At 43.8% G+C, this 25611-nt stretch overlaps 1 protein-coding gene across 1 annotated transcript; it reads left to right on the forward strand.

The window, feature by feature from the left end:
- The first annotated feature begins 1984 nt into the window (after window positions 1–1984).
- Window positions 1985–13088, forward strand: LOC115463139 (oocyte zinc finger protein XlCOF6-like). Its single transcript, XM_030193382.1, has 2 exons — window positions 1985–2020; window positions 9960–13088. The coding sequence occupies exons 1-2, from the start codon at window positions 1987–1989 to the stop codon at window positions 11936–11938; spliced, it is 2013 nt and encodes a 670-aa protein (XP_030049242.1). The 5' UTR covers window positions 1985–1986; the 3' UTR covers window positions 11939–13088.
- Window positions 13089–25611: the final 12523 nt, after the last annotated feature.

Here is a 25611-nt window from a genome sequence, read left to right on the forward strand (position 1 = left end):
TACATTCATATGTGCTACTTTTTAATTTGTACTGTCCTCTTCAGGGCACAGACCGTATAAGTCTGCCCAGCACTATCCCCGCCTCCCAACCACCAGTCCCGCCTCCCACCACCGGCTCTGGCACAGACCGTATAAGTCTGCCCAGCACTATCCCCGCCTCCCAACCACCAGTCCCGCCTCCCACCACCGGCTCTGGCACAGACCGTATAAGTCTGCCCAGCACTATCCCCGCCGCCCAACCACCAGGAAAATGGCTGAGGAGTGTATGGAAAAGAGATGGTGTCTAAGGAAGGGGAGGATAGTTTTAAATTGGAGGGTAAATCAGTTGTCACCAGAGCAGGCAATTCAGTTATCAGCACATCAGGCAAAGCAGTAATTAACAATATAGAGCAGATTAGTTGTCAGCAGTGCAGGCAAAACAGTCATCAGCTGTACAGGGCAAAACTTTAAGTTACGTATGCGATTATGTAATCTGCCGAGAACCTTGGAGCTGTTTTTTTAAATTAATAAAGACGTAAACGTCTTCCTTTTCTTCTCTGGCAGTAACAGAAGTGAGTGTGAGGTGCATCATCTTATTCCTGAGGAAATTCTGCACAGGGTGAAGCCGGTGCTGAAACCGTCAATGTCGATTCCCCCAGAACTCACAAACTGAATCCTTCTCGCTCCCCCCCACCACCACCAAGTAACACACCTGCCCTCCTGTGGCACTGTCCTTCTTGTTCCACTTAATTTCTTGCCCTCTACCTCCCTGACACTCACCACAAACAGAGGAGAAGGAAGAGAACATTTGCACGTTGGGTTATGTCGTGCTCCTCTGCTGCCCTGGCTCTGACGGCTGAATTTGAACCATGGGGGCCACCGTAGAGGCTCACGGTTCAAATTTAGCAGTCAAAGTCAGCTGACAAGCAGGATCTGGCATGCAGCACTTGTGTAGGGCATCGGGGAAGGAGGGAAATAAGAGGTAATGAATGGGTCAAGTCAAGCAGTACTACTGGAGGGTGAAGGGAGAGCTTGGGGAGTGAGAGAGGGGATGAAAAGGGCAAGCTGAGGAGGGGTGTAAACACTGAAAGTGTGGATAGGGAGAAGGAGGGCATGCCGGGGGGGTGCCATGGGTGAAACATGTGAGTTCAGTACCGTGGCTGAATTTTGGTGATTCCATAGGTAGGGGGGAGTAGATGGGTGTAGGCGGATGTATGTACCGAGGGAGGGAGACAGAGAGCAGAGATGTATTATCGGCATTCAGAAAGAGCTGCGGGGAGACTGTGTGATGCTGTGAGTGCTGGGGAGGTTGAGAGAATTGTGGAGGGCTGTGAGCAGGGGGCTTTGTGGAGTGGGGGGTATTCTGAGATAACTGTGGAACTATGTTTGCTGGGGACAAGAGGGATTTCAGAAGGAGAACTAGTGTATATATGCAATGGGGAAGATATGAGAGAGAGCTCTGGACATTTTTACTGGGGGGGGGGGGGGGGGGGACAGATTGACAGAGAGTCATGGGATGTGTGCGCACTGGGCGGAATGGCGAAAGACCTGGCAGAGGAGGTGGGGATGCTGGAATGAGGGAAAAGAGAAATAAAGCTGGGGGGCTTATCCTTCTTAGGGAGGGGTTCATACTAGTTGGAGACTGAGAATGCTGGGGGGGGGGGGGGGGGGCGGGATTCAAGCCTCAGCTGGGAGACAGCTTAGGTGGAATCAGTCCCAGAGCATAGAAGAGCTGAGTGTTTATGCCGGAAGAATTCTACACAAAACATATTATAGATAAAGCAATTCTTTTAAATATGTGCAGCTACAACCCCAAAACAAAGGCAAGAGGGAGGTAACATGTCAGGAGCTGAAATCTAATGCATTCTGAGCACCTCCCTGTGTCCCTGACTGTGTTTCTGGTTTGTGTTTCAGATGCAGGTGACGTTTGAGGACATCACTGTCTCTTTCTCCCAGGAGGAGTGGGAGTATTTAGATGAAGGGCAGAAGGAACTTTACAGGGAGGTGATGAAGGAGAATTATGAGACTCTGATGTCTCTAGGTAAGGATTTCCTCTTATTCCCCCTGTTAAAATCCCTTCTCAATGTCACGTCTCTCGCGGAACCTCGGGGTTAGTGAGCCCATGGGCTGCGGCAGGAGAATCACTCAAACACAGACAAGGCAAAACAGACGTACCAGCAATCCAGGACTGGAACTACCAGGGGGAGACTGCAGCTGAGGCAACTCAAGCTGGAGCAAGCAGGGCAGGAATTCAGCCCAAACTTCACCTGTGCTTAGTCACCGTTCCTCAGGAGTTGAGCCCCTGAGTGCAGGCGGCCGACAGGACTTACCAGACAGGGCTGAAAGGCAGAACTGCAGGAAACAGCAGCTGGCTGGCGAACAGTAGGAAACTTCCAGAAAACACACCGGGGTTCCAGGCAGGCAGCAAGCAGCAAAATAAATCAGAAAACAAGCCGGGTCAGGGCGGGCAGCAGACAGAAGAATAAACCAGGGGACATGCAGGGTCAAAGCCAGAATCATGAAATATCACAGCAGCACTGCAACAAACTCTCACCAAAGGAAACTCCTCTGAGGACCTCTGTTGCAAGGCAAACTAGAGACCTTCCCAGGTGGTTAATAAAGGCAGCATACAAGAGAGTTCCAAAAAACTCCCAAAACAATCTGGAAGGCTGAAAGATCCGGACCGGACCAGCATATCTTCTGGAACATGGGAAACGGTAAACCATCAGTTCACAGCAGCTACCAGGTCTGACCACCGGGAGCCAAGGTGACTAAGAGCCAGGAACCTGGGCACCACGGTAACACTCAATCACATTAAGGAGTGACTGGCAGTGGGTGAGTCTCAGTGCAAGATGCCTTGGGTGACATAGAGGGGCATAATCGAACGCGAACACCCATCTCCATGGGCGTCTATCTCTGAGAACGGGTATGTGAAGGGGCGGGACAGACCGTATTTTCGAAAAAGATGGGCGTCCATCTTTTTTTTTCGATAATACGGTTTGTGCCGGGCAAATGCACCGGATTTGTGTGGATTTGAGCTGGGCAGTATCATTTTTCAGCGATAATGGAAACCAAAGGCGCCCAGCTCAAAAACGACCAAATCCAAGGCATTGGGTTGTGGGAGGGGCCAGGATTCGTAGTGCACTGGTCCCCCCTGACATGCCAGGACACCAACCGGGCACCCTAGGGGGCACTTGTAACAATTAAAAAAACAAAGCAAACTACCTCAGACGTCCATAGCTCCCTTCCCTTGGGTGCTGAGCCCCCCAAATCCCCCCCAAAGCCCACTCCCCACAACTCTACACCATTACCATAGCACTTATAGCTGAAGGGGGGCACCTAGATGTGGGTACAGTGGGTTTGGGGGGCAGTTTGGAGGGCTCCCATTTACCACCACAAGTGTAACAGGTAGGGGGGGATGGGCCTGGGTCCATCTGCCTGAAGTGCACTGCACCCACTAACAACTGCTCCAGGGACCTGCATACTGCTGTGATGGAGCTGGGTATGACATTTGAGGCTGGCATACAGGCTGGGAAAAAAAAGTTGTTAAAGTTCTTTTTTTTTTTGTGGGAGGGGGTTAGTGACCACTGGGGGAGTCAGGGGTGGTCATCCCCGATTCCCTCTGGTGGTCATCTGGTCATTTAGGGCACTTTTTTGGGACTTGTTCGTGAAAAAAAAGGGTCCAAAAAAAGTGACCCAAATTCACGCTAAAAACGCCTTTCTTTTTTCGATTATCGGCCGAGGACGCCCATCTCTCCTCGGCCGATAAGCACGCCCCAGTCCCGCCTTCACCACGCCTCCGACACGCCCCTGCCAACTTTGGCCGTTTCCACGACAGATTGCAGTTGAAGACACCCAAAATCAGCTTTCGATTATACCGATTTGGACGCCCACGGGAGGAAAACGCCCATCTCCCGATTTGGGTCGAAATATGGGCGTCTTTCGAAAATAAGCTGGATAATGAGCGATGGCGAGGTGACCCACTCTATATACAATGCAAGCGAGCAAGAGGGAGTCAGCAACAGAAACCAAACAACACAACAGAAGTCAAATGGACCATGGATGGACCTGACAGGCAAAGCCTTAGGTAGAAGGAAGCAAAGTTTATTGAAGGACCTGGCACGGCCTGTGTTTCAGCAAAGTGTCTGTGTCTGGGGTCTATACATACAAATAAAGCATTAACATTATTAGTACAGCCACCCAACTTAAAACACAAGCTAATCAGAAGTAAACTTCCATCACAGACTGAAAAGGAACAGAAGGGCACACTTCCCTGTAATTTATCCAGTTGCAAACTATGCCAAAATATTTCACAGGACCCCAAAGTCATCCACAAAGGAAAGATATTCAACATAAAGGGATCTTTCACTTGCTCATCTTCCAATGTGGTATATATCATTCAGTGCAAAAAATGTAACGAAGGATGCTATATTGGAGAAACAGGCCAGATGCTTAAGACAAGATTCAATTTACATAGACATCACATGAACAATGCTGGTGCCAGTAGGGTTCCCACACCTGTTGGTCAACATTTTACAGGACCAGGACACTGTACCAGTGATTTCACAGTGAGAATCCTCAAAGGTAACTTTAAAACCATACAAGAACGTAAGACCTTTGAAGTCAGAATGATTGAATATTTTAACACCCAACAGAAAGGACTTAACAAGGATCTGGGGTTCCTAGCCCATTATAAACCATAAAGCTGTATGTCTCTGTTGATCACGCCATCCCTCACCTATCCACACCCATCCTGTTAGAATATCAATGATATGCTTTGATGTCCCCATGCATACCTCCGACCCACCCCCATCCTCCCACCCTGTCAGACTGTCATAGTAATGCTTGAATGTTTTCACTTATATACACTGTCAGCTAGCACATTTGCTTATTTCCGATCTGAGGAAGAAGGGCAACCTTCGAAAGCTAATCAAGAAATGTATTAAGTTATGTCCAATAAAAAAGGTATCATCTTATTTTCTTTTCCATGTTTTATTTTGTTTTATTTCTATTGATAAATGATGTAGTAAAAACTTACATATTAATTGTAAAAAATAAAAACATAAAAATAAAAAGCCACAGTACAATAAATGAAACGTCGATTACATTTATTCAAACACGGCAAGACCCGAACAACCACAACATGACGCCCGCCACGGAAGACTAAGAGAACGTAAAAAGGTTGTTTTACCTACAGCGCATAATTAAGCTTTGGACTGTACCAGAGGATGTGGTCAAAGGAACTGTGATAGAGGGGTTCAGAAGAGGAGGAGTGGCCTAGTGGTTAAGGTGGTGGACTCTTGGCCTGGGGAACTGAGGAACTGAGTTCAATTCCCCCTTCAGGTACAGCTCCTTGTGACACTGCGCAGGTCACTTAACCCTCCATTGCCCCAGGTACAAATAAGTACCTGCATATGTAAGCCACATTGAGCCTGCCATGATTGGAAAGCACGGGGTACAAACGTAACTAAAAAAAAAAAAACATTTTTAGTCAGGTAGACTTGGCAGAGCCATTGCTCGTCTGTGGAAAATGAACCATGAGAAATAGATCCACTTTTTGGGATCTGCCAGGCACTTGTGACCAGACTGGCCACCGTTGGAGACAGGATCAGGACTCGATGGCTATTCTTACGCCTATGTGGAAAGACCAAAAGGAGCTTTTAAATATCAACTTGAGTGAGATAATGTATTCTATCTGCATTTCTGGTGATATGTTGTATTTTCTGCATCGAGGGAATGTAAAGGGGTTTGTGTATTACTAAGGGGGCATTTTACAAATGTAAGTAGCGCTCGGTAGTGTGGGCGTGTAAATGTAGTAAAAACAGTTAGTTTAGCGGGGTTTAAGAAAGGTTTGCACAGCTTCCGAAAGAAAAGGTCCGTAGACCATTATTAAAATGGACTTGGGGAAAACCCGCGGCTTATTTCTAGGATAAGCAGCAAAAAATGTTTTCTTACAGGGTAGAGTTTTTTCCTTTATCTGGAGAAAGAGACCACCGAGGGTGAGGAGGGATACAATGTATCAACCCCGAGATAAAGGAGGGATGGGAGTTCCGTCATTTTATGAATACTACTGCGCGGCACACCTTAGACTACTAGCTAATTGGTACCAGAGTACAGAGAAATTATGGGTTAGCATAGAACAACATTGGTTGAGAGCATATCCACTTAAAGCGATTCTATGGTTGCCTAAAAGTACACTTAGGGAGGTGATTAAAAGAAGCCCCTCTCTCATACGGTGGCCTTTGACTGTCTGGAGCAAGATCAGGGAACAGTTCTTTCCAGAACGCATCTATTTTCAACACACTTACCTTAGATTTGCTCCTCAATTTGGTTGGGGCAGATATGATAGAATATATAAAGATTGGGAGGAATTGGGATTATGTGAATTGGGACAAATGTGTAATGAGGAGACGATCCCCACATATCAGGAGTTGTGTCAGGATTATGGGCTCTCCCCGCTACAGGCCTTTCATTACCATAGAGTGCAAACTTTTCTCAAACGAACCGCGGGGGAGGAACTGGAGTTAACAGAAACACAGCTGGAGAAGGGAATGACGGGTGGGGGTGGTCGAGGGAGTATTACTAGACTCCATGGAGCTCTGTTGGCAAAGGAGAATCCAGTGGAGCATTATACAAGAAAATGGGAATTAGAAATAGGAACAACATATGACCCCCCACAATGGACACAGATGTTTAAATCCTTACTTCGGGTATCGGTGTCCAGCAAGATGGTGGAAAATGGACATAAAATATTATATAGCTGGTACTATACACCCGCCCGTTTGGCTAAAATGTTTAGATTAAATTCGGCAAGTTGTTGGCGAGAATGTGGAGAGGATGGGGATATGTTTCATGTTTGGTGGTCATGTACATATGCACAAAGATACTGGGCAAGTATTATAGACTTTATCAGTTCAGTGACTGCCATACCATATCAACAGAAAATGGAGTACTGTCTGCTACATCTTCGACCGCCCAAGGTACCACGGCATATACATCAATTTGCTACCCAGACATTTGTGGCGGGCAAACTAGTACTAGCAGCAGCATGGAGGAAGTTGAGACTGCCGGATATATCTACTGTATTGGAAAAATTGGACTATATTCATTTAATGTCTAAACTCACAGCTATAAGGACAGGATGTATGGCGAAGTACCTAAAGACTTGGGATTCTTACACAGCCTGGAAAGAAAGATCTGTGAAATCCTAATGCCACATGCTTAGCAAGAGGGGGAGGGGGGAGGGTGGGGAGGGGGGGGGGATGGGGGGGCGAAAAGCTAGAGAACAGTTGATAGGTAACACAGTGGAAAAGGAGATTATATATGTGTATTAGAATGTTATATTTTGGAGAAAAGTGATGTTTTAAACTGGTTTTGTAAGATTTTGCAAAATATATAAATAAATTTATTGAAAAACCAAAAAAAAAAAAAAAAAAAAATGTTTTCTACTTTTTTGGGATCTTGCCAGGTATCTGTGACCTGGATTGGCCACTGTTGGAAACAGGATGCGGGGCTTGGTCTGTCCCAGTATGGCAATACTTATGTACTTATAATACCTTTCAAGTATGACGAGGCAGTAATTGTTTCTTAAAATCCTTTAAGAAATGCAAACAACCTTATAAGTAGTGGAAACTCTAAGTCCAAAGTACTTTTTCTATTAGTTCGTCAGCCCAACATGTTTTGACATTCAGGAGTAAAATTATAAATTGTAAAATGGACAAACAATCCCCTTAAAGATAAACACAAATAAAGGGATATAAGAATCTTCTTACAATACCCTATGCACATAACTAAAAACAAAAAACACATAACCTCTCCCCCACCACCACCACCCCCCCAAAAAATATATACAGTGCAATCCGCTTAAGTGCAAGGGTCTGGGACCAAAGAAATGCATGCAGTTAACCGGAGCGTGCACTTAACCATTGTTACCCAAAGAAGCTTGACATCTGATAAACATATGTACGGTACTGACGTTCTACAGTCTCCGTTAACTGACGTAAGGCTTACTTGAAGTAATCAGTTATAGTCCTCTGTACGCTATTGGGTCTGTAAGTTCCGTAGACTGCATCTGCCTGACGGTGAAAACTGTCATAGCACTGACATCCAGTGGCCTCCAGATAGGCCCGCACGGTGTTGAGACTCTTCAGCTCTCTTGCAAAAGTGACAGGAGGAGGTTGTTGAATTTCGTCAGCATGTGCCTCGCTGCTCATGTCATCTGTTTCTTCATCAGCCGTTGTTGCCTGCGTGTAGGCGCATATCTCGACACCAGTGCTGTCTTCAGCTGTTTGTAGATCGTAATCAACAGCTACGTAGTGATGAAACTCCTCTTCAGTAACACCGGCTGGGATGTCAATAACCTCTTCATCTGACGCATTTGCAACAGCTGCACCTCTCCACATCATTAACAAAGCTTGCCCGCTTGTAGCAGTTCACAATGGTTGCCTGTGTTACATGATTCCAGGCTTCTGTCTGCATATGTAGGGAATCCAACAGTGATAGATTACGAGCCAGTTCAACAGCACGTTTATCCTTGCCAGTCTGGTCATCCATAACACTCAGCAGACGACGTAATGTTGTTTGAAATTGGCTATTATGCCCTGATCCATAGGTTGGATCAGAGAGGTAGTGTTTGGTGGCAGGAAGACCACCTTGACATTAGACAGCCTGACATCATCCCTGTGTGCGGCACAATTATCACAAAGCAACAAAATCTGACGCTTTTGTGCCCGCATTCTAGTGTATAACTTCTTTGGCCACTGCTTCCAAATTTTCCCAGTCATCCATGAATATGCGTTAGCCTCGTATGACACAGGAAGTCGCTTAACTTTCTTGAAGCAACGGGGGTGTTTGCTCTTTCCAATGACGAGGGGTTCCAACTTCTCACTCCCATCCATATTGCAGCAAAGGAGGATTGTCAGTCAGTCATTCGACGTTTTTCCTCCAGTAGTTTTGGCATGTTTGAATGCAAGTGTTCCATCAGGAATCGCTCACCAGTAGAGACCGTTTTCGTCAGCATTGAAAATGTGACGAGGTGCAAACTCGTTCAAGATGGTAGGAAGAGAAACAACCCAATTTTCAGCACCAAAGTCATCAGTGTCTTGTTTCTCACCATGCTGTTTCTTGAATTTTATGTTGTTCCTCTCCTGCCATCTTTCCAACCATCCAACAGTGGCTTTGAATTCAGTTAGTCCAAGACTTTCAGCTAGCTGGTTAGCTTTCTCCATAAGCAGTGGACCACTGACAGGAAACTGTCTGCTCCTGACTCGAGAAAACCACCGAAGAAGAGCATCTTTTACCTACTCAGCTTTTCCCGCCCGTTTACGTTTCCTGTGTGGATTTGTATTGTTTTGCCAGTCTTCCAGAAGCTGATCTTTCTGCTTCAAGACACGTGAAATTTGACTGGGATTGACACCATATTCTTTAGCAATAGATGCTTGACTTTGTTTGTTTTCTAATTTTTTAAGAACTTCTATTCGTTCAGCCAGTGTTAAAGTCTTACAGTTCTGCCGCGGCGACGACGACGGCTCCAGTGTACACTCTAACAACATTCTTTTGCTTATTCTGCCTGTCGCAGTTGAAGAGGCGATAAATTTGAAATCTCGTTGGTTGTCAGGCACCAATCGGCCTCCATATTCCTTGCGCGCGCTTATGCGGAGTCTTTCCTGCAGAGGAGCGGTCTTGAACCATGCATATAAGTGAATCTTGCACTTATCAGTGGTGCGCTAAACCGAAGTTTGTCCCCATAGAAATTGATGGCGCCAAAAACGGGACCAAAGTACGGCATGCAGTTAAACAGAGCATGCGCTTATCCGACGTGCTCTTAAATAATGTGCACTGTATATATAAAATATGTACCTAGATGGCTTTAGGTGGATTGTTTGTCCATTTACTGACTCATTATTGCTGCTTTTATGCCTATGATACGTTTGGATTGTAGCTTTGTTTTTTATGTCTTTTAATGCTGTTTTTTTCTTTAGAAAAAGAGGAGCCTGAAAATAGTAATACAGAGAAGGTCAGTGAGAAGCCTGAAGGGGAAAAGATGTTATCAGAAAGAGAGAACGAGCAGACTTATTCCTGTTCTGACTGGGGAGAAAAGGGAAACAATCAAAATAAACAAAAACCTTCACCAGGAGGCTCAGCTCTGTGTGAAAACAGTACCAGTAATCTCAAACAGACAGGGGAAGAGGAGAGAAACCAGAAGAGAGATCAAAGCTGTACCTGTGATCTTTGTGAAATATTCCTCAGCAATCATGTCGATCTAAAATCACATCACAGATCTGATACTGAAGAGAGACCGTCTACATGTACAGACAGTGGGAAAAATGTCAGTCAAAAGAGAGAACTAAAGGGACAACAGAAAACAGTCATAAAAGAGAAACATTTTACAGGTTCTGAATGTGGGAAAGGTTTCAGTAGGAAGAAACAGCTAATGCAACCCAAGAAAACTAATAAAGAAACTAGAATGTGTACAAGTACAGAGCATGGGAAAAGCTTTACAAACAAAGCAGACATTTTAAAATATAAGAAAAACATCACTGATGAGAGAACATCTTCATGTCCTGGAAGTGAGAAAAACTCCAAGAAGGAAGAATATTTTACAAAAAATGCAAAATTCCACCAAGGACAGAGATCAGTTTCAAGTGCTGAATGTCAGAAACGCTTTAGTCAAGAGGAAGCAGCCACAGATCATCAAAAAACTCAAACGGGTGAGGAATCAGACACTTATACAGCTTGTTGGGAAGGAAACCTCACAAATTGCAAGAGACTTCGTTCAGCAGTGAAACCATTTACATCTACTGAGCTTGGTAAAAGCTTCACTACAGACAGTCTCAGAGACCACCCGAAAACTGACACTGAAATGAAACAATTTACCTGTACAGACTGTAATAAAAGCTTCAGTCAGAAAGAACACCTCACAACACACAAGAGAATCCACAGCATTGAGCTATTTCCATGTAGTGAGTGTGGTAAAAGCTTTAGTAAAAAGGTAAGACTGATCACACATCAGAAAATCCATACAGGAGAGAAGCCATTTAAATGTAGTGAGTGTGGTAAAATCTTTAGTAGAAAGGGATATTTGACCGTACACCACAGAATCCACACAGGAGAAAAGCCATTTAAATGTAGTGAGTGTGGTAAAATCTTTACTAGAAAGGAAAAATTGACCACACACCAGAGACGCCACACAGGAGAGAAACCATTTACATGTAGTGAGTGTGGTAAAAGCTTTATTGAGAAGGGAGCACTGACCATACACCAGAGACTCCACACAGGAGAGAAACCATTTACATGTAGTGAGTGTGGTAAAAGCTTTATTGTGAAGGGAGCATTGACCAAACACCAGAGATTCCACACAGGAGAGAAACTATTTACATGTAGTGACTGTGGTAAAAGCTTTATTAAGGAGGGAGCACTGACCATACACCAGAGACTCCACACAGGAGAGAAACCATTTAAATGTAGTGAGTGTGGTAAAAGCTTTATTGAGAAGGGAGCACTGACCAAACACCAGAGACTCCACACAGGAGAGAAACTATTTACATGTAGTGAGTGTGGTAAAAGCTTTATTGAGAAGGGAACACTGAACAGACACCAGAGACAACACACAGGAGAGAAACCATTTACATGTAGTGAGTGTGGTAAAAGCTTTATTGAGAAGGGAACACTGACCAAACACCAGAGATGCCACACAGGGGAGAAACCATTTACATGTAGTGAGTGTGGTAAAAGCTTTACTGAGAAGGGAACACTGACCAAACACCAGAGATGCCACACAGGGGAGAAACCATTTACATGTAGTGAGTGTGGTAAAAGTTTCATTCAGAAAGCAAAACTTAGAAGACACCAAAACAACCATTTAGGAGTGAAACCATTTTCATGCATTGAGTGTGGTAAAAGTTTTAATGAGAAGGGAGCACTGACCAAACACCAGAGAATCCACACAGGAGAGAAGTGATTTCTATGTTATTCATGGCAAAAGCTTTTAGTAGGAAGCAAACACTGACCACACACTTCAGAAAACCCACACAAGACTGAAACAACTTACAGGTACTGAGTGTTAGCAGTAAACTTACATATAGTTTCACTCATGGCAATTTCTCCAGATGAGTTAATTTTCCACATACTATGACAGGAATGAACCTCACTCTTAGGCCAGGGTACTGCGAATGTTAGCAGTAAACTTGAGATCCTACTCCACATACCCTGGCCTAGGAGTGAGGTTTATTCTTGTCATAGTATGTGGAAAACTAACTCATCTGGAGAAATTGCCATGAGTGAAACTATATGTATGTACTGAGTGTGGTAAAAACTTTAGCTAGAAGTGCACTAATTTAGAGCGTGTTAAATGCTCATGCACATTATATTCCTAGGGGCATTTTAGCATGCGCTTAAATCCAGTAGTGCACCTTAGTAAAGGAACCCCTATATGTATTAACCCCCCCCCTCATAAACAAAGCTGCCTGGCAATATAGATCCAGCCCATTCAAAGTGAATGGGCTGTGTCAGTATTACTACACCGAGAGTCAGTAGCTTGGCTTTGTAAACGGGGGTAAGTGTGGTAAAGGCTTCAGCTAGAAAGTATACTTCACAGTGCAGTGTAAACTGCCTAGAAGCATCACTGTGCAATGGACGATTAAATTCTTATAAATATATAAAAATAGAAGATAAGTGTACCAGAAAAGAATCGGAATCATGATCCTGAAAAAAATTGAGGAAAACAGAGGTTATGATAACCTGGAATATCCCCATCCTGACCAATAAAAAACATTAACATTGATTATAGAGGTGTCAGTCCTGAGCGATTACTTTATGAATTGCATGGAGAGAGAGATCCTCCAGTATCAAGAAAGGCAGAGAGAAACCATGAAAATGTGGCAATAAGCTATAGAAATATTTCCCATCGCTTGACTGAAAGAAATGTTCAAACACAGCTTGATAAGTTGCCCGTACATGCCCCCTTTTATCAAGCCATTCCAGAGACTGTGTGTAATCCTGTCCCTTACCCCTGAGGAGGGGAAAACACTTTAGCCCTAGAGGCTGGAATAAGAGAGATAATCAGACTTAGATATAGGCGCAACCAGTAAAAATCAATATTGGTATCTCACTAAGCCAATACAAAATAATTGTTCTCTCTGGAGCAGGTTGTCACCCAGTAGCCAGACGCACAGACTGAATAACAAAACTGCTCAGCAAAAACCTTCCTAGCCATCACATATATACTGTTGTAAGTTTCGTTTCTCCTAAATCATGTGATTTCTCCTAAACTAACTTGGGATCATATATGGATTTTCCTGTAATATTCTGTTATTTTTTATATATATTCATAAATGGCAATTTACTACATTGTATCATCCTCTCCTCTTGTGTTCATATGCACACTTTGTGGCAATTGGCTAATTCCTTATCAGGAAAGCGTGATCACAGCGTGGATAACCAGCTAACAAATAAGTAGTATGAAACACCTGGTGTCCTTCCTCTCTGAACACATATTTCCATTAGAACATCTTGGATTCTGCAGGGTCCTCAGTCTCTCATCACCACCAAGGTTATATCCATGTGTATCTGCCATATATGGGCCGCATAGCCTCAGTTCCTCCTAAGAGTCACCTTGACATGTAACATGTACTTTGCATTTACTGAGAAAGCACTGTAGCTTACATGGAGCTGCAGGAAGGAACTAAAAATATGCTGACGACAGCAAAGCAAGGAATACTGAGGGCCAGCAGACCCACATTACAGGCCTAGTATAGTAAGGAATATACAGCTGCCTCATAGTGAATGAGCTTTGTCGGCATTACCACGGCTTGATCAAAGGGGGCCTTAGTGAATCAGCTTTTAAAGGAAGGAACATGCTTGTTCCATTGGGTTATATTGTGTTAACCCCTTTATTGAAGGGACCAACATTAGATTCTAAACAATTCTTAAATTATAGACCTGAGGCAGTACTTGGGATACAATTACAGGATTATTTACACCAGCATCATCTATTAGACAGTTGGGTCTCCGCCTTGACTTTAGCACAGAAACAGTGCTATTAGCATTATTGACAGACCTAAGATGTAATTTAGACAAAGGCAGTTAGATCTGTCAGTGGCCTTTGACTTAGTAAATCATGACACTCTTTTGATTTGATTATCTTGTTTGGGAGTGTCAGATACTTTCTATAAGTGGTTTGCAGGGTTTTTGCAACACCGTAATCTACAGGTAGCTTGGAATGGATCTCTTTCTTACTCATGGAATATTGACCAGGGTGTCCCTCAGGTTCCCCATCGTCCCCTAGCCTAGTTAATGTCTACTTGAGTGAGTTCCATCAGTTATTGTCCTCGGCTGAGATAAATTACTTTTCTTATGCTGTTGATGTTGGTATTTCCTGTGATAATATACTTTTCAAGAGACTGTGTAATGGAAGTGAATTTTAAAGATTGTTTTTCAACTCTGTCTTTGACTGAAAGTAACTTTTCTTGTAAATACAAAAATAAGTTGGAATGCAGAAGATAAGACACAGCTCTAAATAATTTGGTATGTGAAGGGGAGGATGGCACTTATTTCCCAGGCCCAGCTTGGCCACCTGGACTTGGGAAAGGATGTGACCATGCTCCCACAGACCTAAGCAGAGAAGCATTCTGTAATTTTCCTTAGAAGCATTATGTAACTTTTCTTAGCTCTGGACATGAGCTAAGAGCCTAATAAAAAGGGAGGGCTTGTCACAGCAGAGTCAGGGTTCATCTGTGAGCAGATGTGCTGTGCAGAGGGTTTGTTCATGGTTGTAAGGAGACTTTGAGCCTTCGCTGTAACGGACCTCCCAGCTGATGAGATAAGAGCCTGAGCTTCCTGACCAGTGATGTTTTATGTATAGTGTATGTATTGTTTCTTTCCTGGTCTAAGAACTATTGGCATTGCTTAAATGTAGAGACCAGTGATGTAATGATTGTTTATACAGCTAATCATTTTATATGTCTTAACCATTGTATATATCCTAATCATTGTAGAATTTAGCTCCTCTAATAAAGGTTTTCATTTACTTATTACGAATCCAAAAGAATCCACGGTAATTATTGAGCAGTCTGTGTTAGTGAGACAGGCTGTAAATCCATAGCAGTTCAGACTGCCGCATTGATGACATCTTTCGTCATATCTCTCGATGGATGCTAGTGAACGATTTAAAGATTTATCCCGGTAAAATTAATATTTTGTGGGTTGGGGCAAAGATGTGGTGATACCAGGCATGACAGTAAAATTGTCAGATGCTGAGATTTCACTTCAGACCGTTATGAAAATCTTGGGGGTAACAGTGGACTCTACTTTGAGCATGAAAGCCCATATTAATGAAATTGTTCAGAAATCTTTTTTAAAACTCAAACATCTCCATAGAATTAAGCCTTTTCTGGAACAGTCACATTGAAGAACGGTATTGCAGGCTACAATAACCCATCGAGTAGACTACTGTAATATAGTCTTGCTTGGATTACCTGATTCTTCTATTCAGCGCTTAACAGCACGTGCAAAATGCAGCTGCCAAGTTGATTTGTGGAGGCAAATTCATTGACCACGTCATACTTTATTTGATTTAAATTGCACTGGCCTCCAGTTCAAGCTAGAATTCATTTTAAGCTGTTATTATATGTTCACAAATTTTTACATGAGTTGGACCCCGAGTCCCTTTCTAATGGGGTTTCATTCTGCTCCATTTCTAGTAATCTAAGTTCAGTGCAAGAAACGAGGTTGAAGATTCCACGTTTGTTTATTTGTCGTAAGATAATTATCAGATATAGAACAATAATTGGTAGAGGAGCAGAGTTACAGAACAAATTACCTAGAGATATTAGAAATATTACTTGCTGTACTACATTTAGAAAGGCTTTGAAAACGATTCTGTTTACTCAGTATCTGAAGGATTTTGTAGTCTGATGTAGGTCTGTTGACTAAATGGATTCATTGTTTATTCAATGGAATTTGTCCCATTGCTTACAATCTGTAATCTGTCTTGAGCCTTTTCAGGTAAAGCAGAAAGAAATGCCTACATTAGATTAGATGTGCAAAGTTGCCCCATAACTGAAACTATTTACATGTAGTAAATGTGGTATAGCTTTGATGAGAGGAGCAGCTTAATGGTTAGTTCAGCAGTCTTTGATCCTCCATTGTCCCTGGTACACAAACTTAGATTCCGAGCCCTTTAAGGACAAAGAAACTACCTGCATATGATATGTACAGCACTGCCTACATCCAGTTGCACTATAGAAATGACTAATTAGTAGTAAACCTCACATTGCATCAGAGAATCCTTTCAAAAGTAAAACCAAATGGTGAAACACATTTGGTAGACTAGTCCCTACATTTTTGGAAACAAGTCATCACAATCGAACTACAGATTACTAATACACCTATAATTACTTCTGCATTTGGAATGCTCTTGGGAGAAGATCCTGATTGGATTGTAAAATATGGGGCGTTGTGAATATGTAGCAAATGACATATGAACTCCGGGATCGTAGGCATGTTTTGGATGTGGACTGGTCCCCCTTTCTTCTGCTCTATGGGAAAACTAAATTTTAATAAGACTCATGTTAATGGTAGTGTTTCTCTCTTTGACCACCTGGGACACCACCACCCAAGTTGGAGGACCCACCGGTTCTTGTCTTCCATCCCCAGGAGAGGTCTAGAGAATAAAACACACACAAATTGAGTATTAATGCAAGCAAAGGCCAGTGCGGAGCAGCTCCTGTACCCACTTAGCAGTAGGATTTCTCAGGAATGGCTCAAATTAGGCTTCAGCCTTCTTCCTTTCATTGGTTGGTAATCAATTGACACATCATCATTACTCTTCAGAAATCATGACTCATTGGAAAATTAACTTGTTGATGAAAGTTACAGCACAGCCATGTAAGACATTTCAAGGTACGAGATATGTCAGCAGTTGACCATCTGTTCTATTCAGAAGCGTAGCCAGGTGGGGTGCAGGGGCCCAAACAGCTGTTTCGAAAAAATGGCGCCTATGCGCCCTGTGCCAATAATTTTTTTTCTGCTCCCTCCGTCTTGAGTCCTATCGCTGCTTTCTGCCCGTCTTCTCCCTCTTGCGCAGCACCGGTGTACTGCCTACTCTATTGCAACTTCCTGTTTTCCGCCGAGGCGGGACACGCCTGAGAAGAGGCGCCGACGCTGGCAGAAGGCTGCTGAATCGCCGGTGCTGCGCAGGAGGGAGAAGACGGGCAGAAGAGAAGGTAAAAGATGCAATGCTCGGGGGGGTGTGCTCAAGAAGGGAGAAAGCGGGCGGGGAAGGAACAACCCTCTGAGTCATCCCACTCCCTTACGCAGAGACACACAAAAACAAACAGCATAACCTCCATCAAAAAGGAATCCCTCCAGCCTAGAATCCCCCTCCCCTTAATCCGCCTTTAACATGAAAGAATATGCATTCTAAAAGTGCCTCCCCACCAAACTCCTCCCGATTCCCCTCCCCCATTCCCTACCCCTCAAACCATTCCTATCTACTCTTTGCTGTCCCATTCTGCTTTGTAGCGCTATAGAAATGCTAAATAGTAATAGTAGTAGTAGTAGAGTGGAAGTGAGTCTATCTAGTCCACTTTAACAAGGGATCCAAACTTCCTTTCCTTGTGCCATCACTATCCAGCAGGATAGGCAACGTCTTGAAATGTGGAGGAGAAAGGATTTTTTTATATATATATATTTATATCACACATCCCAAGCAAAGTTGGATCCAGTGTGGCTTACATTTTAAAATACAGTGAGACAGAATCATAGAATTTAGTTATATCATGGGAATAAATAGATGGATGTGTCTGAAACATTTAAAAAAAGTTGAGATTAGCATATATACCCAACTGGGCATTTAAAAGTTTGTATTTATTTATTTATTGCATTTGTATCCCACATTTTCCCACCTCTTTGCAGGCTCAATGTGGCTTATAATACATCATGGATAGTGGAAATATAATAGACAAATAGGCATTTAGTATTACAGAAAATTTTTGGTAACATGATAATGATAAGACTTGATAGTAGTATGACAAGCAGATATTATAAGACATTTCTAACTACGTGTGGAGATTTATGTATATTCACATTGGTTGATCTTTGTAGTAAGACTTGCTGAATAGATGGGTCTTCAGTAGTTTGCGGAAGTTCGTTAGTTCGTAAATCGTTTTTAAGTTGCGTGGCAGTGCATTCCATAACTGTGTGCTTAAGTAGGTGAAGTTTGACGCGTGCATTAATTTGTATTTTAGACCTTTGCAGTTAGGGAAGTGCAGATCAAGGAATGTGCGGGATGATCTTTTGGCATTCCTGGGTGGTATGCCTAACAGGTCTGACATGTAGGCTGGTGCATCTCCATGAATGATTTTGTGAATTAGGGAGCAAATTTTGAACGTGATACGTTCTTTGAGTGGGAGCCAGTGTAGTTTTTCTCGTAGGGGCTTGGCACTCATATTTTGTTTTGCCGAATATGAGTCTAGCTGCAGTGTTCTGGGCTGTCTGAAGTTTCTTGATTATTTGCTCTTTACAGCCGGCAAAGAGTGCGTTGCAGTAATCTAGATGACTGAGCAACATTGAATCGAACTCAGGTCCTCAGTTCCCCAGGACCAAAGTCCACCACCCTAACCACTAGGCCACTCCTCCTTGGGAAGAAAGGTCTTACTCTTTTTAATTTCCACATTGAGTGGAACATCTTTTTGGTTGTGTTTTTCGCATGGCTTTCGAGTGTTAGGTGTCGATCGATGGTAACTCCAAGAATTTTTAGGGTGTCCGAAATGGGAAGGTTCAGATTTGGTGTGTTTAAACGGTTGGTCAAAAAAAAACCCATAACGATGGGCTCAAAAGGTTGGGCATTCAAGGTAATTGGTGAAAAAAGGGTGCTCTTTCCAAGGGAGGAGAAGGGCAGAGGAAGAGACTGAAAGAAGGTTCGCCAACTCTAGCAGGGGGGGAACGAAGGCTGACGCCGGACAGACATCTACGGTCTGAATCTCACAAATGGCAAAAGACAGATGAAGCTTCGGCAACTTCAGGGTTGTAAATCACTTTACTGACACGGGCTGGGAATGAGGGTGCTGTGCAGCTAAGGGGGGAAAGGAAGACATCTTGACTGGTAAGTTGAATACTGTCAGCAATACTTGGGGATGATTTGTGGTTATAACCAAGACTCTTTTATAGGGCCACCGAGAGACGCTGCCAGGCCAGGCAAAAAATGTGCCACCCCACCGCTACCGCCGCTGACTCCCCTGCCGCCTGCCCACTGCACCTCCACATGGTTCAATATTTCTCTTCTTTCCCTCCTCCCCTCGGCAGTGTACCAGCTGAGGTAAGCATCAACAAAGAAGCAACTTACCTTTGGCTGGCCTCCGAAGTGTTTCTCTATTGTGTGTCCCCGCCTGTGTGGACACAGGAAGTTTGTGTCAGAGGAGGCGGGACAAAGCAGAGGGAATACGTCAGAGGTCAGCTGGAGGCAGGTTGCTTTCTTTTTTGATGCTGCCATTAGCTTGCAAGAACACTGCTGAGGGGAGGACGCTTATGGCCAGGCCCCCCCTCTTGGAGGTCAGGCACAGGGGAATTTTGCCCCCTCCCTCTCGGTGGCCCTGCTCCTTCGTGTTTGGCTGCCTATATGGTTGGCATGGTGGAGACTTGACAACCAGTGTTTAAGCATGGATGCTGGGACCCGCACAGAGTAGTGGGTGCAGCCAGAGGCGTAGCAAGGGCGGGGTGGTGGGGGCGGTCCGCCCCGGGTGCATGCCGCTGGGGGGGGGGGTGTCGGCTCCGTGGCGTGCACATGGCAGGCAAGAATGCACTCGGGGGGGGGGCGGCTTGGGTGATACGCCGAGGGGGGGTTGATGCCCCGGGGGGGGGCTTGGGTGATGCGCTGAGGGGGGTGTCATGCTGCACCCGGGGGGGGTGTCATGCTGCACCCGGGGGGGGGGGGGGTGCACAGCGGTGAACCGCCCCGGGTGGCAGCCGCCCTTGCTACGCCACTGGGTGCAGCTCTGGCCACCTTGTTAAGCAGACTGAATGGACCATGCAGGTCTTTATCTGCCGTCATTTACTGTTTTACAGTACTGCATGCTCTGAGCCAAGAACAAAACCCACAAGGCTAGAGGGCAAGGAAGAAAAGGATCCACTAGGAACCAATGCCTGAGACTAAGACGCAGTGCATGCCACTAAGAGTCTGCCAGGACTTCAGTGATTGGAGGGAGAGGGTCACATGGAGAGGCAGACCTATCAGAGTGCAGAATGCAAGGACAATCAGGCAGTGACACTGAGTACATGTTTGAACTACATTATGAAAAAGCAAATGCAGAGCATGTACCGTGTGGGGGCAGAACAGCGTTTCCTTCTGGAGTTCATATAATATACATACAGACAACATAGCAGGCTGTACTTAGAAGTTTTCTTTAATAAACTGAGACTACTTATATATTGTTTTTACATATTTTCTTGGTTTTGGTACTTGAATTTTTTTTTTTTGCTCACACCTTTTTCAGTAGTATTCTCAAGGTGAGTTACATTCAGATACACTGGATATTTCTCTGTCCCAGGAGGACTCACAATCTAAGTTTGTACCTGAGGCAATGGAGGGTTAAGTGACTCGCCCAAGATCACAAGGAGCAGCAGTGGGATTTGAACTGGCCACCTCTGGATTGCAAGACCAGTGCTCTAACCACTAGGCCACTCCTCCACTAGCAACATTCCATCTAGAATCTCAAATAGTAGCAACATTCCAGAATCTCAAAAAGTGGCAGCATTCCATCTAGAATTTTCAATAGTAGCAACATTCCATATATTTATTTATTTAGATTTTGCTCACACCTTTTTCAGTAGTAGCTCAAGGTGAGTTACATTCAAGTACACTGGATAATTCTCTGTCCCAGGAGGGCTCACAATCTAGGTTTGTACCTGAGGCAATGGAGGATTAAGTGACTTGGCCAAGATCACAAGGAGCAGCAGTGGGATTTGAACTGACCACCTCTGGATTGCAAGACTGGTGCTCTAACCACTAGGCCACTCCTCCACTAGCAACATTCTGTGTAGAATCTCAGATAGTAGCAACATTCCATGTTCCACTGGGCTACTCCGCGCAGGCGGACGTCAGACTCACAGAAGAAGAAGCCTGTGGCCATGTTGCTGATCTGCAAGGGCAGGCTTCTACATGGAATGTTGCTAGTGGAATAGCAACATTCCATGTAGAATCGAATCTCAAATAGTAGCAACATTCCATTTATTTATTTATTTTAGATTTTGCTCATACCTTTTTCAGTAGTAGCTCAGGGTGAGTTACATTCAGGTACACTGGATAGTTCTCTGTCCCAGGAGGACTCACAATCTCAGTTTGTACCTGAGGCAATGTAGGGTTAAGTGACTCGCCCAAGATCACAAGGAGCAGCAGCGGGATTTGAACCGGCCACCTCTAGATTGCAAGACTGGTGCTCTAACCATTAGGCCACTCCTCCACTCCACTGAGTATTGTCTGTGTCTCCATAGTACAGAATTCTGACATTTCTATTAACAAATCCAGTCCTATGTTTTTCTCCTTTACCAGTTGTCTAGCATCAAGCCTTTTATCACTTGGAATGGGAATGTCCCAGAAAATCACAATGCAGTGAGTATTTTTGGGAGGGGGGGGGGGGGGGTTTCTGAGGTTTGACATCTGAAAAAAAAAAAACCTTTTACTGCACCCAGTGCATGTAAACAGTTTGCCGCTTACTTGCATTTTTCTGGAGTTGTGACAGGTCCGCCTTCCTAATTGGCGTTTATCACATGTAGTACAAGAGAACGGTCTTCCTCCTGTGTGCATTTTCGGGTGAAATATTAGCAAATCCCAATGAATGACGCTTTTCTTGCATTCAGAACATGAGAAAGGTCTTTCATGAGCAATGTCTCCAAATACGTTCATTGTGCACATACCATGACAGTAATGAGCCCGATTCACGTGGGCTGTACCGGCATGGTCTGAATCTTTCCTTTTGCGTAGGCGTCAAGAAATTCAGATTGGAGACCATTTTTCAATGCCAGAAAGCCGATTGCCGGTTTTCCTCAGGGATCGAATCTTTCGGTAAGTTTGGTTTAATATCTGCTTGCTTCCTCTTTGCTACAACTTGAAGTCAATCAGGGCTAGATCCGGTAAGGACTTACACCTGTTGGGCATGCATTTGTGGTATTCTATAATACTGCACACAATTTTCCAAGATGCCCCCGACCTGCCCATGTCCCTTACATTGTGCTGTTCAGAGCCTAACCTGAAAGTTAACCTAACTGAAGATTCAGGGTCTACCCAAGGAGTTTACTAAAGGCCTCTGGGAGATACTGCAAGCAGCCCTGACCTCTCTCCTGGTCTGATCCCTGGTGATGTCGCTGTAGGTAGACAGGATGTCTCTCTACCTGATAGGATTAATTGTCCTGATGAGATTAGTGGGTCTGAAGGGATTAGTTGAGAACTGGGACTTCAAAGGAATACACACCTCCTTGGTAATCAGCAGGACGTCAGACTCACAGAAACAGAAGCCTGCGCGGCCACATTGGTGATCTGCAAGGGCAGGCTTCTACATGGAATGTTGCTAGTGGAGTAGCCTAGTGGTTAGGGCAGTGGAGTTTGATCCTGGGGAGCTGGGTTCAATTCCCACTGCAGCTCCTTGTGACTCTGGCCAAGTCACTTAACCCTCCATTGTCCCTGGTACAAAATAAGTACCTGAATATACTATGTCACTTCACTGGCTTCCTATCTGTTTCCGCATACAGTTCAAACTCCTCTTATTGACCTATAAGTGCATTCACTCTGCAGCTCCTCAGTACCTCTCCACCCTCATCTCTCCCTACATTCCTCCCCGGGAACTCTATTCACTGGGTAAATCTCTCTTATCTGCACCCTTCTCCTCCACTGCTAACTCCAGACTCCGTTCCTTTTATCTTGCTGCACCATATGCCTGGAATAGACTTCCTGAGCCGGTACGTCAAGCTCCATCTCTGACCGTCTTCAAATCTAAGCTAAAAGCCCACCTTTTTGATGCAGCTTTTAACTCCTAACCCTTATTCACTTGTTCAGAACTCTTATTTTGTCATCCTGACTTTAATATTCCCTTATTTCTTGTTTGTCTGTCCTAATTAGATTGTAAGCTCTGTCGAGCAGGGACTGTCTCTTCATGTTCAAGTGTACAGTGCTGCGTACGTCTAGTAGCGCTATAGAAATGATAAGTAGTAGTAGTTTGAATGTAGTTGCAGAAAACCACAGAAAGGTGGTATATCAGGTTCCATTTCCCTTCCCTTATATGAGAGAACTAATCATCTTACCAATGAGAAACTACCTAAACTTACACTACCCAAAAAGAACAGAAAATAAGATATAAGTCCATCTACTCAGAAGGGTTTTCCTACCAGTGCACAAGCATGTGGAATGTACTTCCCAAGAACGTAAGAAGCACAAACCAATACCTTAGTTTCCGTAAACATATTAAAGTCTTTTTCTTCAGAAAATTCTATGATGAGGACAACTGAAACCAAATTAACTTAGAATAATCACAGTCCAGTCATCATCTCTAATAGGACCAGCTCAAACTGTCTTTTTACTCCTTCATCTTTTTTCTGGCAACTTCTTTGTTAACCCAATTGTTTCATCCGGTAGAACTAGTCCATCCAGATGGTATGGCACTCCCTTTTCTCTCCTGCAGCTTCCTTGTAACGTACCGTTAACCTCCTTGTTTTGGTTGACCTGTAAGCCACATTGAATCCAATGTACGTTAGAAAAATGTGAGGTATAAATGCTATTATAAATAAATACACTTAGGTGCTATCCTATAACTGGACGTGAAAGTGTATTTCCGCACCGATCTGTCGTTTGAGTCCCGTTTCGGTCCCTCTAACTTTAGGCACCATTCATAGAATCCTCTTGTAAAGGTCCATTATCGGATATATGCTGATGACGTTCAGTTTTTCATTGCTTTTGATGACGTCGTTGATCAGGTGGTTTGTAAGTTGCAAAATATTTTTATTTCTGTTGCTAACTGGATGCAGATCATTTAAAAAAAAAATTTTTGTTACATTTGTATCCCACATTTTCCCACTTATTTGCAGGCTCAATGTGGCTTACATGGTACCGTAAAGGTGTTCGCCTAGTCCGGTAGATAACAAATACAAGGTGATGTTTTGGTCGAATGAAGTTCAAGAGTTTCGGCCGCAATGGGGATAGAAGAGAGGAAGGGTTATGAGGTGTCCATAACGAGCTATGGTGTTGCTGTGTTGCAGAGTTCAGGCACTTAGGTTGGGTCTGGTTCTCAACGTGGACAAAACAGAAATACGTTTCATAAGGCGTTTGCATGGGCTTTTCTTCCACCTAGAATGGATTGACGTGGCAGCTCTATTTTGATCTCTCAGCATGCTCGGAGTTTAGGGGTAACTGAATTTTAGGGAACACATACGACAGCTGATGGGAAACTCTTTCTTTAAATCGTGCATGTTGAGTAGGTTAAAATTTGATCTTAGTAACTTCAAGATAGTTGTGGCCTGGACTATTGCAGCTCTGCATTTAGGGTGATCTACCCCTGAAGTTCTGTCTTTACAGGTTGATCAGAATGCCGCAGAGCATCTTATTTCAGGTTGTTCCTGTTTTTTTGTCATATTTCCCTTGGTTATCAGTTAAGGAGCGAATTATCTTTGACGTGTTTATTTCTCATTGATAAAGCTTTGAAAAAGGAGTCTGCTTTTTACTTGACTTCAACGCTTCAGGTACAGTCTTCTGCTCAGCAACTAAGATCTGAAGGTGTGTGTCGTTTTCGTTATCCCGTGGTTGAACAAGATTTGTTATGAGGCAACACGTAAGGGATCATTTCGATTGCCGTTATGAAATCAGCTTCCTATTAACATTAAGACTACTTCTGACACCGGCATATTCAGAAAGTTGGTGAAAAGTGTCTTGTTTAATGAAACATTTGCAAGCGTTGCATGATGGTCTGTAATGATTTACAGTAATGTTCTGTGATGACTTTGATGGTTGCTGTACATGTATGTAGTCTTAAAATTGTTTTTGTTTTGTGTAATGTTTTTATATACTTGTATTGTGTTTTTTTATAACTGTGATCCTCTTAGGTTTTAGGCGGAATACAAATTCAATAAATCTGTAAACCTTAATCACATGCAAGGGTATGTGGAGTATGATCGCAGTCTCTCAAATTTACTGTTAATGCTCGTCTGCCCCCCTTTAATGATGGAACTGGATTCTAGATGCTTGGCCTCATACTTCAGCACTTTTCGCGCATTTGGATTCACTGATGCTGTTAAATAGATCTGGAGGCCTACGATGACAGCTCTATAAGTACAATCTATTTCTATAAGGCCCATTCCATTCCTCCTTCAGCTCTAGGAATATACAATCTCAGCATCAACCGAGTCTTATAGATTACCTCATGAGCATATTTGTACATTCAATTTTTCAAGGTATTTAAGAAGCCAGTCCAGAATTCAAAAGTGATATGATAGGACAGGAATCAGAAGCTGGTTGATGGCTTGAATTTCATTCTTTGATGTTAAAGCATCATGGCTTGTTCTGAGAAAATCAACCGTTTACAGATTCTTTGATGTTAAAGCTTAGCTGAGATTGGGTGGCAGAGCCGGTGGTGGGAGGCGGGGCTAGTGCTGAGC

The sequence above is a fragment of the Microcaecilia unicolor genome, chromosome 1 (assembly GCF_901765095.1).
Source record: "Microcaecilia unicolor chromosome 1, aMicUni1.1, whole genome shotgun sequence".
NCBI lineage: Eukaryota > Metazoa > Chordata > Amphibia > Gymnophiona > Siphonopidae > Microcaecilia > Microcaecilia unicolor.